The following is a 15,738-nucleotide window of genomic DNA, read 5'->3' as shown; positions in this document are numbered from 1 at the left end:
CAAAGCAGTAACTGTTTTACACCAACCTGAAACTTGTGTCATTTCCCTGAGTGAGTGCATTGCTTCCTTCAAGTGACTTTTATATGCATGTTCTGAAAGGGCATATATGGTTAAAATATTACAAGGCAGAAAAGTGAGAGGAGGAGGACAGAAAATTGTAGTGAGACATCTCTTTGGATATGTGAATTATAACAATGCAGTACATATGTTAAAAAAAATCCATGTACAGACATCTTCCACCCTTCAAGATGTAGTTCGAAATCTGGAATATTAGGTCCTTCATTGAAACACCTGTGATCTCATCCCTTTTTGGCGTGGAAGCAAGTCATCCTCGCTTTGAGGCATTAACTACGATGATGATGATGTAAAGCATGAGTATTCTTGGGTAGTGTGAACTCCTGTATGGTATATTAAAATTTGTTTTTGTGGGGGATTTTGGTACCTGCTTTTCGATAGAAAGAACTTAAGCTCTATTCTTTGCAGAGTTTATATAAATGGAAAAAGTATGACACAAAATGCCTTAGACATGTAATATTCGGGTAACTGGGAGGAACTTTGAGACCCCTCACAACTTCTGAGGAACTCGTGGACACTCTGTCTGATTTTTGCAACTTGCTGCATGCAAGGTCCTGTCTGTGGAAAATTCCACCCCTTGTGTCTGGCCCAGTTTACATTGTGGATTAGCACAACATATGTGACTGTTCATTTTCTATTTTCCGAGGCATGATAGTTAAGCCTGCAATTACTGTGAATCTACAATGCCTCCTTGCTTCTGTTCACCTCCATTTACTGGCCAATAAATCTGTTTGGCAGTTTATCGCCTAAGCTAGCATCTAGTGAAGTGTCTATTCTACTGCCTTCTGAAGTCGAGGAAGATCATGTGAGTGCATTTGATATGACCAGTAGTAAAATATAGTAATGAAGGTTTTCTGTTTGATCCCTGGGCCCACTCCAAATAATGTAGAGATTGGATAGGTAGAGGTACACTTAAGTTTATATGAATGAGTTCTCAGCTGCAAGAGTGGTTTGCAATGCAGAAAATATCTGGAGTAAAACCCCCCCAAATGTAATGCACACTACAGGTATTATGTTTTGCTGAGATCCTAGTGGCAATTCTGTACAGGGTCAACTGAATCATGAAAGAACTGAAGCAACAATTTAAAGATTATAAAGATAAGACTACTTTTATATATATCTCTGTAGACTTTCTTGTGCCGTAAAGAATAGTGAAGAGCAACTGTATAATGCAATGAACCCATAGGCAATTGGAGTTCTGTGTAGCAAAGTGAGGAACAAGTAGTTAGCAGGTAATGAATCTGAGCCTTGAACTAAAAGTGCAGTGACCCACAAATAGGAATCATTGAAAGCGCACACTTTGGGGAAAAAAAAAGACTTGCATTTCGATAACGCCATTCACGACCACTGGACGTCTCAAAGAACTTTCCAAAAGTACTTGATTGGCTGTAGTGTAGTCACTGTTGTAATATAGGAAACACGGTAGCCAATTTGTGCACAGCAAGCTTCCACAAACAGCAATGTGATAATGACCTGATGATCTGTTTTTGGTATGTTGATTGAGGGATAAATATTGGCTGGGTCACCGGGGAGAACTCCCCTGCTCTTCTTCAAAATAGTGCCATGGGATCGTTTACGTCTACCTGAGGGAGCAGACGGGGCCTCGGTTTAATGTCTCATCCGAAGGAGGGCACCTCCGACAGTGCAGCACTCCCTCAGCACTGCACTGGAGTGTCAGCCTGGATTTATGTGCTCAAGTCCCTGGAGTGGGACTTGAACCCACAACCTCTGACTCCGAGGCGAGTGTGCTACCCACTGAGCCACAGCTGACACCGGCTGAAAGATGTTTGGTTTTTCCTCGTTTTCAGTCAAATTTAAGATTTCTGTAAATGTCTGCTTTCTTAAGTAGTGTTTAACTCTATTTTTAAATCTCTTCCAGCTATACTGTTTCCAGCAAAATTGAACCATTTTACAAAGGAGGAAAAGTACAGGTATCGTTTAATTTATTGTAAATTTTTAGTCTTATCTGGCTTTCACTGATATTTAAACTTTTAAGTTTGAATAATATTATGGCTATAAAATATTGAAATACAAGGGAGTCAATCATACAACTATGATGCTGCTATTTCATAAATGTTGTGACTTAATGAGATAATTACAAATCAGTAATTTGGTAATGAAGGCAATGTGGCATAACTAAGCTAGTTTCACTTACTTATATTAAAATCTGGATCCATTGAATTTCTTGGCATGTTTGTATAATGTGATTCAACTGTACCAAAGGACATTTATTCATAATGGTTATGTAACCCATCATCTGTACGTCTTGTATTTAAAAAAAATAATCTAGGAGTAATTGAAAGAGGGAGCGTTTGAACGGCAACAGAATGCTGGTTTTGTATGTTCTCTGCTGCTGCACTGTGATGCTGAAACAAGGAGGATATAACACTAAGAAAGTTACTCAAATGTAGCTTGACTGTAATATTAGTCTTTTTAAAATTTTCATGTTCTCCATTTTTTCCTCTTTTAAATTTTTTTTTCACTTTTGATTTTTGTATGTTAACTTAATTTATCTTCCATATGCCTTGCATTCTGTTGAAAGAAGTAGAAACAGAAGTAAAAACCGTTTGCTTAGCTTAGTTTGACAGACTTTGGGCTGTCATTGTCCATTTGGAGATGGAATCAACTTTCCTTTGTTTTTAAGAATGAAGCATGTTGCTTAAAAATAAAATTTTATTTCTTCCAATACAGATTAATAAAGATGGAACATGCATGTTCTGTACTTGTGGGACAAAGGTCAATGTCTTGGATATTGGAACAGGAATGGTTACAAAGAGCATTGAGCAGGTAGGGAGTTACAGAAGGGTAGCTACATTGCTCACATTTTGGTCTGAATGTTTTTCCTAGCCCTCACTGATGCTAATAAGCTATTTTAGTGCTGAATGGGATGCAAACCAAGACCTTTCACATCTGCACCAATGGAGACGTTGCTTACTATACCACCAAGGGACACGATATCTTTATGATTACGTTTTGTTAATTTTGTGCTTCAGGTGAGGTGTGTTGGTGTTGCAGAAATGAACACTTTTCATTTGCAACTCTGTCACAATTATGTACTCCCAGTTCAGTTATAGTATGATTAGATGCAGGGTGCAAAGCTCTCTAAACCTCAATAATATGCCTCTTCCCTTCACTGTATCACTGTGACCTGTTTCTATTTCCTCCAAAGCCTTTCAGTTGAGCCTCTCGGCCAGTCTCTGAGTGAGGTTGCCAATTTTGGGATAGCTTTGTGCTATGTGCCCAAACCTGGTAGCAGCTGGATTGAGACAAATCTATCTCACATTGAATCCTTCAATATCTTGAATTAATATAGTTCCTTTAATGTAGAAAAATGTCCCACGGTGTTTTCCGCGGACGTAATCAGACAAATATTTCACGTTGAGCCCTTCAGTCAACAGAAGAGACATCACCCCATCAATCTGGACTGATCCATATCTGTGTGAATACTGGTGATGGAACATAAATTATCATAGGCAGTCCCTCGGAATCGAGGAAGACTTGCATCCACTCCTGAAGTGAGTTCTTTGGTGGCTGAACAGTCCAATATGAAAGCCACAGACTCTTATCACAGGTGGGACAGATAAACGTTGAGGTAAGGGGTGGGTGGGATTGGTTTGCTGCCGCTCTTTCCTCGCTTGATTTCTGCATGCTCTCGGCGTTGAGACTCGAGGTGCTCAGTGCCCTTTCGGATGCACTTCCTCCACTTAGGGCAGTCTTGAGCCAGGGACTCCCAGGTGTCAGTGGTAATGTTGCACTTTATCAGGGAGGCTTTGAGGATGTCCTTGTCGCATTTCCGCTGCCCACCTTTGGCTCATTTGCCGTGAAGGAGCTCCGAGTAGAGCACTTGCTTTGGGAGTCTCATGTCTGGCATGCGGATTATGTGGCTTGCCCAGCGGAGTTGATCGAGTGTGGTCAGTGCTTCAATGCTGGGGATGTTAGCCTGAATGAGGACGCTGATGTTGGTGCGCTTATCCTCCCAGGGGATTTGTAGGATCTTGCGGAGACATCGTTGATGATATTTCTCAAGCAACTTGAGGTGTCTATGTTAATTCCTGGATTCTTTTACTTCAATCTGGTTCCGTAAAATTACTGAGTCGAATACCTCTTGTGCTTTGAACAAAGCAGTCTTTATTACTGGCCAGTAAGACCTATCAGACAGAAGATATACTCTCTGGATAGAGCGTACACACTCCCTACGGATAGGTGAAGTTACATCGTAAAGTGTTAACAGTTATACAGTTTTGAAATCAGATAACAAAATACAAATGGATTGACAGTCTAACTCAGCCACTCATTAGTCAATCTATATGAGATGTTCTTCTTGAAAGCTCAAGTATTGCCTCTAAATGTTTCAATCTAATGGTGTGACTATTTACTGAGACCTTGCAATTCTGCAGATGTATTTCATGTTACAATTATATATTATTGGCAGGATTAGTGACTTGAAACCTTGAGACAGACTGTTAGCTATGCTGATGTTGCACTATTTGCAATCTGACATTCTCCCAGCTATTCTTCCATGGCTTATACATTTTCATATATCCCGTTTACTTTACTGTCCTTAATTCCATATATTCCATTCAGATATCCACATCCCCCCTTTTATCATTCTATGATAACATTTAGGATCATTCTATGAGTATTGCATTGTTGAGTAGTTCTCTAGTTTGTTGGATCATAACCCGGGAACCCTTGACCACAAGAGGGTCTGCTAACCTTGTCATTGCTTTACAGCAGAGGTTAAAGCAACCAACAATCAAACAGCAGGTAATTATTATGAGGAGAACAATTGCCCCATGTATTAGATAGGATCTCCAAGATCCACCCAGAAACCAATCAAACCTGCTAAGTTCTTTTGCTGGTGTGGATAACTTTTTCACCTCCCTCCTTATGTGATCGGCAAGGTGGGTTATGTTTTCTGAACTATCAGGAATGTAAGTGCAACATTCAGATCCTATCAGGGCACACGTTCCCCCTTTCTCAGCTAACAGGTAATCGAGGGCCATTCGGTTTTGTAATGCTACGGTCCTTATCGCTACCATTTCAGCTGTGATGCCCTCCAGAGTCTCAGCAGTGCGGTTAGCTACCTGTTCCAATATCGTTTCTTTGAATCCACCTAACAGTCTCAGTTAGGGTCAGGGGAACGGTGCGCAAAGGAATTCCCCCTTTGGAATGTATAGGGATATGTGAACACACCCAGCATCTAGTGAAGTGCCCTTTTTCCGCATAAACGTAAGACATATACAAAAAGGTGTTTACATGGAGCTCTCGCCTTTGTCTTCCTTCCCGTGCACCAAAACTGTCATATATCAACACTATTATGCAGACAGTAGCATACAGACACAGTCTCATCTTATAAATAGTCCAATTATTTAGCTGATAAAAAGAGTTCTGTTTTCACATTTCCCTTCAGGTCTCCGTCAGTGTATTTGGCTGTCTGACAGGTAAGAGTTCAAACTGATCCTCCTTCAACTGCCTTGTTCAGCTATAGGGAGGAGGAGATCTGGAACAGAAACAGGAATTAGACTAACCAGCAAAATTTGTTTAAATGGTGATGAGCTTGCAGTGGTGCAGGTGAACCCAGGCACTTTTCCCCTCAACCTTGGCTGCAGTGGGGGTAGTGAGTGACACCTAAAAAGGCCCCTCCTATTGTGGCTCTAATCCCTTCCGAATCCATACTTCCCTGGTGCCACGAGGGACAATTCGGGTAAAACTGGGAGGTCGAGGTGAGCATCTTGAACCTGGTTGTGAACTAGTCGCAGAGCCTGAGTCAGAGAAAGAACATAGGTGGTCATCAGTCTAGCTGAGATCTCATATCTAGGAACAATTTCCCTCATTAACACCTTAACAACAGTCTGAGTCTTATTGTCCAGGTTAGGGTAGGCTTCAATCCATCTGCTAAACACATCTACTATTACTAACACATATCTGTAACACTGAACTTTTTGCAACTCAATGTAGTTCAACTGAAATGTCTCAAAGGGACCTTCGGGTAGGGGCGTTTTACCCCAATCACAGGGGACTCCCTTCCCTGGATTATGTTGCTGGCCAACCAGGCAACGACTACTGATGTTCTGGGTGAGCGCCTGGAGTTTAGGGTGCCACCAAGTAGCCAAAAGCGTATCACTTGTTGCCCTTGCTCCACAATGAGTAGCAAAATGCAGACATTCTATAACCCATGAGGCCAACTCGTCAGACATGCAAGTTTGTTCCGCGGGAGTGGTCCAGAGTTTAGAAACATTGTCATAAGTACATGCATAATATTTCCACAACAGTTTATCTTTTTCAGGAGCGTCCTCCTGTGCTTTTATAACATCTTGGATGGTTGGCATTGGTTTTTCCGAGGCTAACTTATCCTTCGCAGGATTTTTAGTCCGACTCATAATTTTGGGCACTACCATCTGTTAGTCACGAGAGGCCTGTTTGGCCTCTTGGTCAGGACAACGATTCCCTATATCAACCAGAGAATTTCCGGTAGTATGGCCGGTACATTTGACAATGGCAATGCGTTTGGGGAACATGAGGGCTTGCAACAAATCAGATACTAACTGTTTATGAGATATCTCATTCCCCTGTGAGGTTAGGAATCCCCTATTTTTCCATAATTGTCCGAAATCATGCGCCACCCCAAAGGCATACCTAGAGTCGGTATAGATATTGACTTTGAGATCTTTGGCCAAGATACAGGCTTGGGTGAGGGCGAATAGTTCAGCTTGTTGAGCAGAATAGGCGGTTTCAAAGCAGCAGATTCCAAGACCTGATTCTCCTGGTTTACTATGGCGTATCCTGAGATTCGTGTATCTTCTGGATTAATAGAAGTACTTCCGTGAACAAACATAAACAATCATGACTGGGTTCTTCCTCATCTTGGGGTGGCTCAGTAAGAAAACAGGCCGGATTAATTGCAGTATAGTGCCAAAAAGTCAGTTTAGGATTGCCTGTGATTTCAGTGGGTTCTGTCGGATTGCCCTGCACTGAGATCTCAATCGGATCAATGGGAGTATAACCCACTTGGGAGGGGTTCTCTGCCCACACATGAGGATCCACATAGTCAGGTATGCCGGAGCCAGTATGATGCTGTAGAGTCGTTAAGACCTTCTCGGGGTCCCCATGAAATTGGACTGTTCGGCCATGTTTTACAATTTGCACATCCCGGCTGGTAGGGTCAGCCTCATCTATGGCCTTGCGTACCATAACTCCCAAATCTTTAGCATGGTGAGGGGCTAATACTTCACGAGCAATATGCGGTGCCATTGTTAGGGGCTGTTTCCACAGATTCTTATCCACTTCCACAAAATCTGCCTCTCTTTCCAGTCCAGTCACTCTAGCCCTTAATAGAATTCCCTTCACTTCCCCTTCGTGATCCTGATAAAAGTTCTGCAGGTCCTGATTCTTTCCACTGGGATCGTATGCTAGGGTCACGTGATAGGGTGCCTGCGGCAGGTCCAGAGACCACCACTGAGGGGTTCTAGTGGTATAATACTGCCGCTTAAGGGTTTCCTGTTTTACAATAATCTCCATACTCCAAATGCAACTGGAATTTGCAAAGGAGGTCTCTAGCCATCAAGTTACAGTCCAGATTGGTTGTGATTACAACTCGATGTTCCACCGATTCTTCCTGGTAACCCATTTTAACCGGTTCTGACACTGGGAATGTCGAGATTTGTCCCAGGAATCCTGAAAGTTCCTGTGTTTCAGTAGAAGCAGGGAGTTTAAGCTTTGATTGTACAGAAGACATGAAGGCTCCCGTATCTATCAAAAAGGGTTGCCACTCATTCAGAATGGGTTCGTCGTCCGGGGAGGATCCCTGCACAATCAAGCTGCGTAGTCAATCGGGGGACAATTGACCAAAGGGGTTGTTCTGGGAGAAGTTAGTGTTAGATCCTCCTCTCCCCCCTTGCCTTCCTCCTCTTCCTTTTCCATGCTGACGATAGAGGCAATTTTTATTCCAATGTCCTTCCTGCCCACAATTAAAACAGTCAATTCCTCTTACCCAGTCCCGGCCTCTTCCCATACCATGCCGGGGACAATAGGGAGGTTTATTAGCAGGGCTCGGGCCGTTTGGTTGTTTAGTATAACCGTATCCTTGCTTATCCATCCAATCCTGTATGCCACACTACGGTTCTATTGATCCTTCCTCCCGAGATGGCTCTTCCTTTCTAGTCACGTATTCAGTCTTGACCCGGGTTGGGGGCGCACCTCCCCCCTCCCCTTTCTTTTTCTGCCAATAATATCTAACTGCCCTTTCCATCTGTCCGGATAGCGTGAGCAATCAAATAGTTGTTTGAAGATCACAGACATCTATAGAGAGGTGGTCTGCAGCTTGTTGTGCATCAGGGTTTGGCATTGGTCTGACAGGGAATTGGTGTCGGGACTTTGGGATCTTGGAAATCATTTCTAGGCCGGAGGATGTTTCAGAGCTGTCTGACTGCTTGACAGTTCTGCGTCTCGATCGGCGGGGGTGTTTGCTATGTCTTTCACAACTTGGACTGGTAGGTTGACTAGAAGATTTACGGGACTGTTTGTGATGAGATATAGTTCTGCCCTTTCGAGTGTGAGATCTGGTCCTTTCGGCTATATTGCCTGTGAACTGGGGATCCGAATCGCTATCAGAGGATGAGGAGTCAGTTTGGGTTTGTTGCTTTGGTGATATGTGGTTGTTCCTAACTCTTTTTACCGGAGTGTTAGGTGGAGGGTGTTGGGAAGAGGACTGGAGCAAGAGGCCAGGGGGTGCGGGAGGCGCCGTTGGGCGCTGAGTCAGTGGCCACTCATCAATTTCATCATCAGCCTCGGTTAACACAAAGCCAGCCATTTTAACTTGTAGTTGATCAATACCTTTCTCAGAGGTCCCAGAGGATCTCTTAGCAAGTTTCTCGTGTGCACATTCATTCTTTTTTTTTAAAGACGTCTACAGTTTTAACATGTGTTCCCTCTGTCAATGCAAGTCCTAATTTAATAGCATTTGTTTGCCAACTCGATAGAAGTGATGCATCTTTTAATTTCTGACAATAATGTCGCCAGGTTGCAATTAAATTTTTTTATCCCCTTTTCCTCGTCCCCTTCTCCAAATTAATCCCTGTGCTTTTTTTTTACCTCTACGCTTCTAGTGTCACTTAGAGGCCACTGGTCATCCATAATAATTTGTTCAGGGCTCCTGATAATTTTCTAAAGTCTTCAGCTCTTTCAGGGAATTCCTCACATAGCTTTTGTAGCGGATTATCCGCATCCGTAGTTTTATCTAACTGATTACCCATTTTCACACTGCCCCTCGTATTACTGTGTCGCTACGCGTTCGTGTCGTCATGCAATTTAAACAAACTTAAAAATAGACACAGACTTTACAGAACTAACACGGACTTTAACTAACTCCAAATAACCAAACTTTACTAATGCTAACACTTACCCGCGTCGCCGCGCGGTTCGCGTCGCCGCGCGATTTCAATACTAAACTACCACGTCGCCGCGCAATCCGCGTTGCCTCGCAGTTCACGTCGCCGCGCAATCCGCGTCGACCCGTGGCTCGCGTCGCCGCGCGAGTTAAGATACTTTAACTTTAAAAGGTAAACAAGGACTTCTAACACTTACCCGCGTCGCCGTGCGATTTACAAAATAGACAAAGACTTCTAACACTTACCCGCGTCGCCGCGCGGTTCGCGTCGCCGCGCGATTTCAATACTTAAAACTTTACTTAAAACTCTAAACACTTTAAAACTTACAGACTTACTGCCATTAGCACTGACTTTCGCGATTCGCGTTGCTGCGCCTCTGCGTCACTACGCGTTTACGTCACTGCGCGTTTACGTCACCGCGCGTCTACGTCACTGCGCGTTGACGTCACTGCGCGTTCGCTTCACTGCGCGTTTACGTCACTGCGCGTTCGCTTCGGCCCTACCTTCCGAGTTGCTGCGGGGGTTTTCTTTTTAAATTCAATCAGAGCCTAGACGGGCCAAGTGATATACAAGGTCGACGTCGTACCTGAGTTGAACACCTATCCTCTATTTAAATCCCCATTTTATTCCCTGTGAGCCTAATTTTCTAATTTTGATTTCTTATGAGCCTCAATTAATTTCTTTTAGTCTCCAAATTTCCCTATCCTTTCGCGTCACTGCGCAGTTTAAATTCAATCAGTCAATGAAAGCCCTAATTTAATGGAGTTTTTCTGCCAATTGGACAGAAGTGATTTTATATTTTTCATAATTTAAAATCTCAGAACATTTTTTTTCTTTCAGCACCTATTTAGTACGTTACTTTTTTTTATAACTAGAGAGAAGTCTGGCACGTAGGCTGTGGACTGCTTTTCGTTATCTCAATTGTTCCAGCCTCAAGGTCGTGTTATTTAATATAATTTTTTTTTTTAAATCCTTTTGAATCCATCTCAGTTGTTTTGCTGTGCCTTCTCTGAATGTTTGCTTTCAACAAGTTTTTTTCTTTTTTTTTTTAACCACCGGGACCATGTAATTTTTTCTTTTTTTTTAACAAACCTATCCTTTGTGCATTTCCTGGCTCCGTAACTTATCATCCAAATATACGTAATTCAATAAGGTTCACACTCTTAAACTTCCCACATACAGGACAACACTACGAAGGGTTAAAACAAACTTTCATTCTGTTTGAGATAAAACAAACCACAACTTCCCGGCTTTTTTTTTTTACAGTAAAAGTCACAGAAGCATTTCTCATTTAAACAGACATTCACAAGAGTCTCTTTTCTTTCCTATTAATTTTTTTTGGATCCATGATTGATCATCTATCCCTATCTAGCTCTAACTATCTTTCCCTTTCCAAGTCGCCGCTTGGTTTGCGTCATCGCGCAATTTCCCTATCTCTATCCCTATTCTAAGTTTGAAAGGTATTCACCAGATTGTCCTGGATCTCGTTCAGACACTACCTGAGAACCAGCGAGTGGCTAAACTTTCCTCAGACTTTTGAAACCGGGGGAAACTGGAGCAGTATTGAAATCATACTCACTCCAGTGGCCATTTTCCCCTCGTCTCGTCCAAGGCTAGTCTGGCTCTTAATTCGCAAGTTTTCGGCAGTCGTCCGTTGAGATCCCACTTCTGACACCAAATGTTAATTCCTGGATTCTTTTACTTCAATCTGGTTCCGTAAAATTACTGAGTCGAATACCTCTTGTGCTTTGAACAAAGCAGTCTTTATTACCGGCCAGTAAGACCTATCAGACAGAAGATATACTCTCTGGATAGAGCGTACACACTCCCTACGGATAGGTGAAGTTACATCGTAAAGCGTTAACAGTTATACAGTTTTGAAATCAGATAACAAAATACAAATGGATTGACAGTCTAACTCAGCCACTCATTAGTCAATCTATATGAGATGTTCTTCTTGAAAGCTCAAGTATTGCCTCTAAATGTTTCAATCTAATGGTGTGACTAGTTACTGAGACCTTACAATTCTGCAGAAGTATTTCATGTTACAATTATATATTATTGGCAGGATTAGTGACTTGAAACCTTGAGACAGACTGTTAGCTATGCTGATGTTGCACTATTTGCAATCTGACATTCTCCCAGCTATTCTTCCATGGCTTATACATTTTCATATATCCCGTTTACTTTACTGTCCTTAATTCCATATATTCCATTCAGATATCCACATCTACTGTACATGGTCCATGTCTCTGAGCCATACAGGAGGGCAGGTATTACTACAGCCCTGTAGACCATGAGCTTGGTGGCAGTTTTGAGGCCTGGTCTTCAAACACTCTTTTCCTCAGGCGGCCGAAGGCTGTACTGGAGGTGGTGTTGGATCTCGTCGTCGATGCCTGCTCTTGTTGATAGGAGGCTCCCGAGATATGGGAAGTAGTGTCCAGGGCCGGGCCATGGATCTTGATGACTGGGGGGCAGTTCTGGGCGGTGAGGACAGGCTGGTGGAGGACCTTTGTCTTACGGATGTTTAGTGTAAGGCCCATGCTTTCGTACGCCTCAGTAAATATGTTGGCTATGTCCTGGAGTGCAGCCTCTGTATGTGCGCAGATGCAGGCATCGTCTGTGTACTGTAGCTCGACGACAGACATTGGGGTGGTCTTTGATCTGGCCTGGAGATGGCGCAGGTTGAACAGGTTCCCACTGGTTCTGTCGTTTCGTTCCACTCCAGCGGGGAGCTTGTTGACTGTGAGGTGGAGCATGGCGGCGAGAAAGATTGAGAAGAGGATTGGGGCGATGACTCAGCCCTGTTTGACCCCGGCCCGGACGTGGATTGGGTCTGTGATGGATCCATTGGTAAGGATCACGGCCTGCATGTCATCGTGGAGCATGCGGAGGATGGTGACGAACTTTTGGGGGCATCCGAAACGGAGGAGGACGCTCCATAGACCCGCGCGGTTGACAGTATCAAAGGCCTTTGTAAGGTCGAAGAAGGCCATGTATAAGGGCTGGCGCTGTTCCCTGCATTTTTTTCTGAGCTGTCGCGCTGCAAAAATCCTGTCCGTTGTACCCCGTAGGGGACGAAATCCACACTGTGACTCTGGGTGGTGCTCTTCGACCATGGGAAGATCGGTTGAGGAGGACTCTAGCGATGACTATCCCAGTGCTTGATAGTAGGGAGATTCCTCTGTAGTTGCGGCAGTCAGACTGGTCCCCTTTTTTTTTTTAAAGATGGTCACGATTACTGCATCTCAGATCCTCCAGCATGCTCTCCTCCCTCCAGATGAGAGAGACGAGGTTGTGTATTCGCGCCAGCAGTGCCTCTCCACCATACTTCAATGTCTCAGCAGGGATTCCATCCGCACCCGTAGCCTTGTCTTTTAGCTGTCTTAGGGCCTTTTCTATTTCGTGCAGTATTGGGGTCTCACTGAGGTGGTGGCGGGTAGCATGCTGCAGGTTACAATGTGACTAAAAGGCAAGCGCCTGGAATTTCCATTGGGGTTCTCCCAATCTGCTGTAACCTCAGTGGAAACCTTGGGGAAATGGTGTAAAAGGCCATACTTGCAGCAGGAGATGGGGAGAATTCTGCAGAGATTTTACCTCCAAACTTCTTGCTATTGTTGATAGCATTCTGCCTGTCAGTTACTGAATCAGTTACCATTGATTCTATTAGAGGGTAACCATATTACAAAAAGCTTCATAGGATCACTGATACTTAATCAAAGTGTCACTTCAAGGCTCATACAATACTTTGTATTTGTGGAAAAATTATTGTTTTTCAATATTTAAAAAATATATTATATTGAGTATCGGTATATAGGGTAACTACACAAACTGGTTTCATGATTGCAGTTTGGTTTGAATTAATTATGACTTTTGTGTTTTTCCTTGCAGGAGGATCAAGAAGCTATTACCTGCTTCAGCGTCAGTCCTGATGATGAGGTACTTATTGGAGTTAAAATGTTTGCACTCTAGCCATAATTCACTAAAAATGTGAGATTATGTAATGCAGTCTGACATTGTTAAATTTTATTAGCTTATAAAATAATGTGCTGCATGAGCATAGGCCATTCCCCACATAAGATCCAAATTTTTTCTCTGGCAGTTAAAATGCTTCCCCACAAAGTGACAGGTTGGAGGCAACTGATTGTGTATTATGCTAATGGATGGTTGTAGAGCAGTCTTGTTAGAAGGCCCACCAGGTTGAGAAAGTTTTTTTTTAAAAAGAGGAAATAAAATGCTGGAAACTAACTCTCAAAGTGATTTCCCTTAAGTGAGTGCTATCATTTATCACTCATTTGCCATACTGTCTGAGATGAGAAAGACTATCAAGTAACCCAATACCATCGTCAGTTGAGCATTTAACTCCTAATCAATTTATTGTGAACTTTTGAATCCAAGCGTTGCCAATTGCTTGAACTTGCTCGGCTCAGTTGGGTGAGATCCATTCAACATCTGTTGGACCTCAAAGTGGAATTGAGCATGCATGGGAGGGGGAGAAAAACTTGCACAGTGCAAATGGCTTTTGTTGATTGTGGAGCTGCTTTGGCAGTAGCCTTGGATAGGTCTATAATCTGCCCTCATGGTTAACTAAGGTTGTTGCTGCCTCATCTCAAATCTTTTAACTTGCTGAAAAACTATTCCTGTTTTTACATGCTAGTAAGATTTATTTTCTGGACAGTTTTATTTGTGGAATGTAACCTGAAGGAGCAAAGTGAAAATTATGTGTTATGGTCCTCCTAATTTAAAAAAAAAAAAGACTAACTGATTTCCTGTAGCCTTATTTGTAGGTGGACATGTAGATTGAACTGTATGTCAGACTGGGCCAGGTGTAGGGGAGGCAAGTCTAACTTGAGAACGAAAGCCATTTTTTAATTATTCGTTCCTGGGATGTGGGCGTTGCTGGCAAGGCCAGCATTTATTGACCATCCCTAATTGTCCTTGAGAAGGTGGTGGTGAGCCGCCATCTTGAACCGCTGCAGTCCGTGTGGTGAAGGTTCTCCCACAGTGCTGTTAGGGAGGGAGTTCCAGGATTTTGACCCAGTGATGATGAAAGAACTGCGATATATTTCCAAGTCAGGATGGTGTGTGACTTGGAGGGGAACTTGGAGATGATGGTGTTCCCATGCGTCTGTTGCCCTTGTCCTTCTAGGTGGTAGAGGTCGCGGGTTTGGGAGGTGCTGCTGAAGTGCAGCGGCTTTGGATGAAGCTCAGTACTGGGTTAGGATTGAGGTGTTAAGATTGTGGGGCTGAGGCTTGGGTTAATTTGAGAAAGAAATAAAATTAAATTGAAAGAAAGTTAAACCTAAGGGAGAGGGTGGAGGAGAGAAACATGTGAGCCCGAGTGGAATACAGATGTGTGTGGAGTGGATCGTGGGTTCCTTAATGTGAGTTTGGGGCTTGTGAAGCCCTGACCCAGCCAGTGTTCTGAAAGTAGAACAGCAGGTTTGTGCAAGTAATATGTCTGTAATTGTCTTCCAAGGAGAATACAAAGATTCATTCACCTTCGAATTCACAATGTTTAAGGTAGTGCTACTATCAACGGCATTGCTCTCAGTCTGGGTGAGGGATGACACGATGGGTCGATCTTAGTTTTTATTGTTGCAGTACAATTGGATAAGTTTTTGGTGGAATGTGATGGGGAGAAAGGTTTTTGAGTAACAAAAGTAAAAAATTACATATTAGAAAGAAAAGAAATACAGATTTAAAAACTCAACTAAGAAGGAACTTAAGTGGGCACTCTGGATGACAGACTCGAGGTACATGACTTACACAAGAAATGTTCAAAATTGATCATCAAATTCACTCAGGCTGTTAACTGGTACGGGCAAGTTCTGTAAATAAACACGACCTGCTTGTTTAGACTTTTTCTACACAAGACATTTATTATCTTTATCAACTAGGAATTGTGTATTGGCTGAGAAGTAGAATCTGAATAAGACTTCTACAATGTTGCATGACATTACATATTTATGATGGGTTTATATATATCCTAATAGTTTCAACTTTCAACAAGCTATTCAATACGGAACTTGGTTGTCAGATTACATAGTAATTACATGGCCCAACCAGTCCATATTGGTGATTATCCACCACGCAAGCAATAATCCTAATCTCGTGTGCACGCTCTGCTTTTACATCCCTTTAAACCCTTTCCTTCAATCACCTGTCTGATCTATTCTTAAAAGTCGCCGTGGTCTTTGTTCACTGCTGCATTCCACAGCCTCACAACTGTCTTGTATTTAAAAAAAATTCTCCTGCTCTCTGTCCTAAATCG

At 42.9% G+C, this 15,738-nt stretch overlaps 1 protein-coding gene across 4 annotated transcripts in view; it reads left to right on the top strand.

The window, feature by feature from the left end:
- tbl3 (transducin beta like 3) overlaps window positions 1-15,738 on the top strand; it is a 107,580-nt gene that overhangs the window by 12,869 nt on the left and 78,973 nt on the right. For all 4 annotated transcript variants that reach the window (XM_070901227.1, XM_070901228.1, XM_070901226.1 and 1 more), the window contains 3 exons: window positions 1,955-2,006; window positions 2,767-2,862; window positions 13,356-13,403. In XM_070901227.1, the coding sequence (XP_070757328.1) occupies window positions 1,955-2,006; window positions 2,767-2,862; window positions 13,356-13,403 (196 nt within the window). The remainder of the gene's footprint in view (window positions 1-1,954; window positions 2,007-2,766; window positions 2,863-13,355; window positions 13,404-15,738) is intronic.

This window comes from Pristiophorus japonicus, chromosome 15 (assembly GCF_044704955.1).
Source record: "Pristiophorus japonicus isolate sPriJap1 chromosome 15, sPriJap1.hap1, whole genome shotgun sequence".
In the NCBI taxonomy this organism is placed as follows: Eukaryota; Metazoa; Chordata; class Chondrichthyes; family Pristiophoridae; genus Pristiophorus; species Pristiophorus japonicus.
The sequence above is the reverse complement of the archived record's forward strand: the minus strand, read 5'-3'. Positions and strand labels throughout refer to the sequence as shown.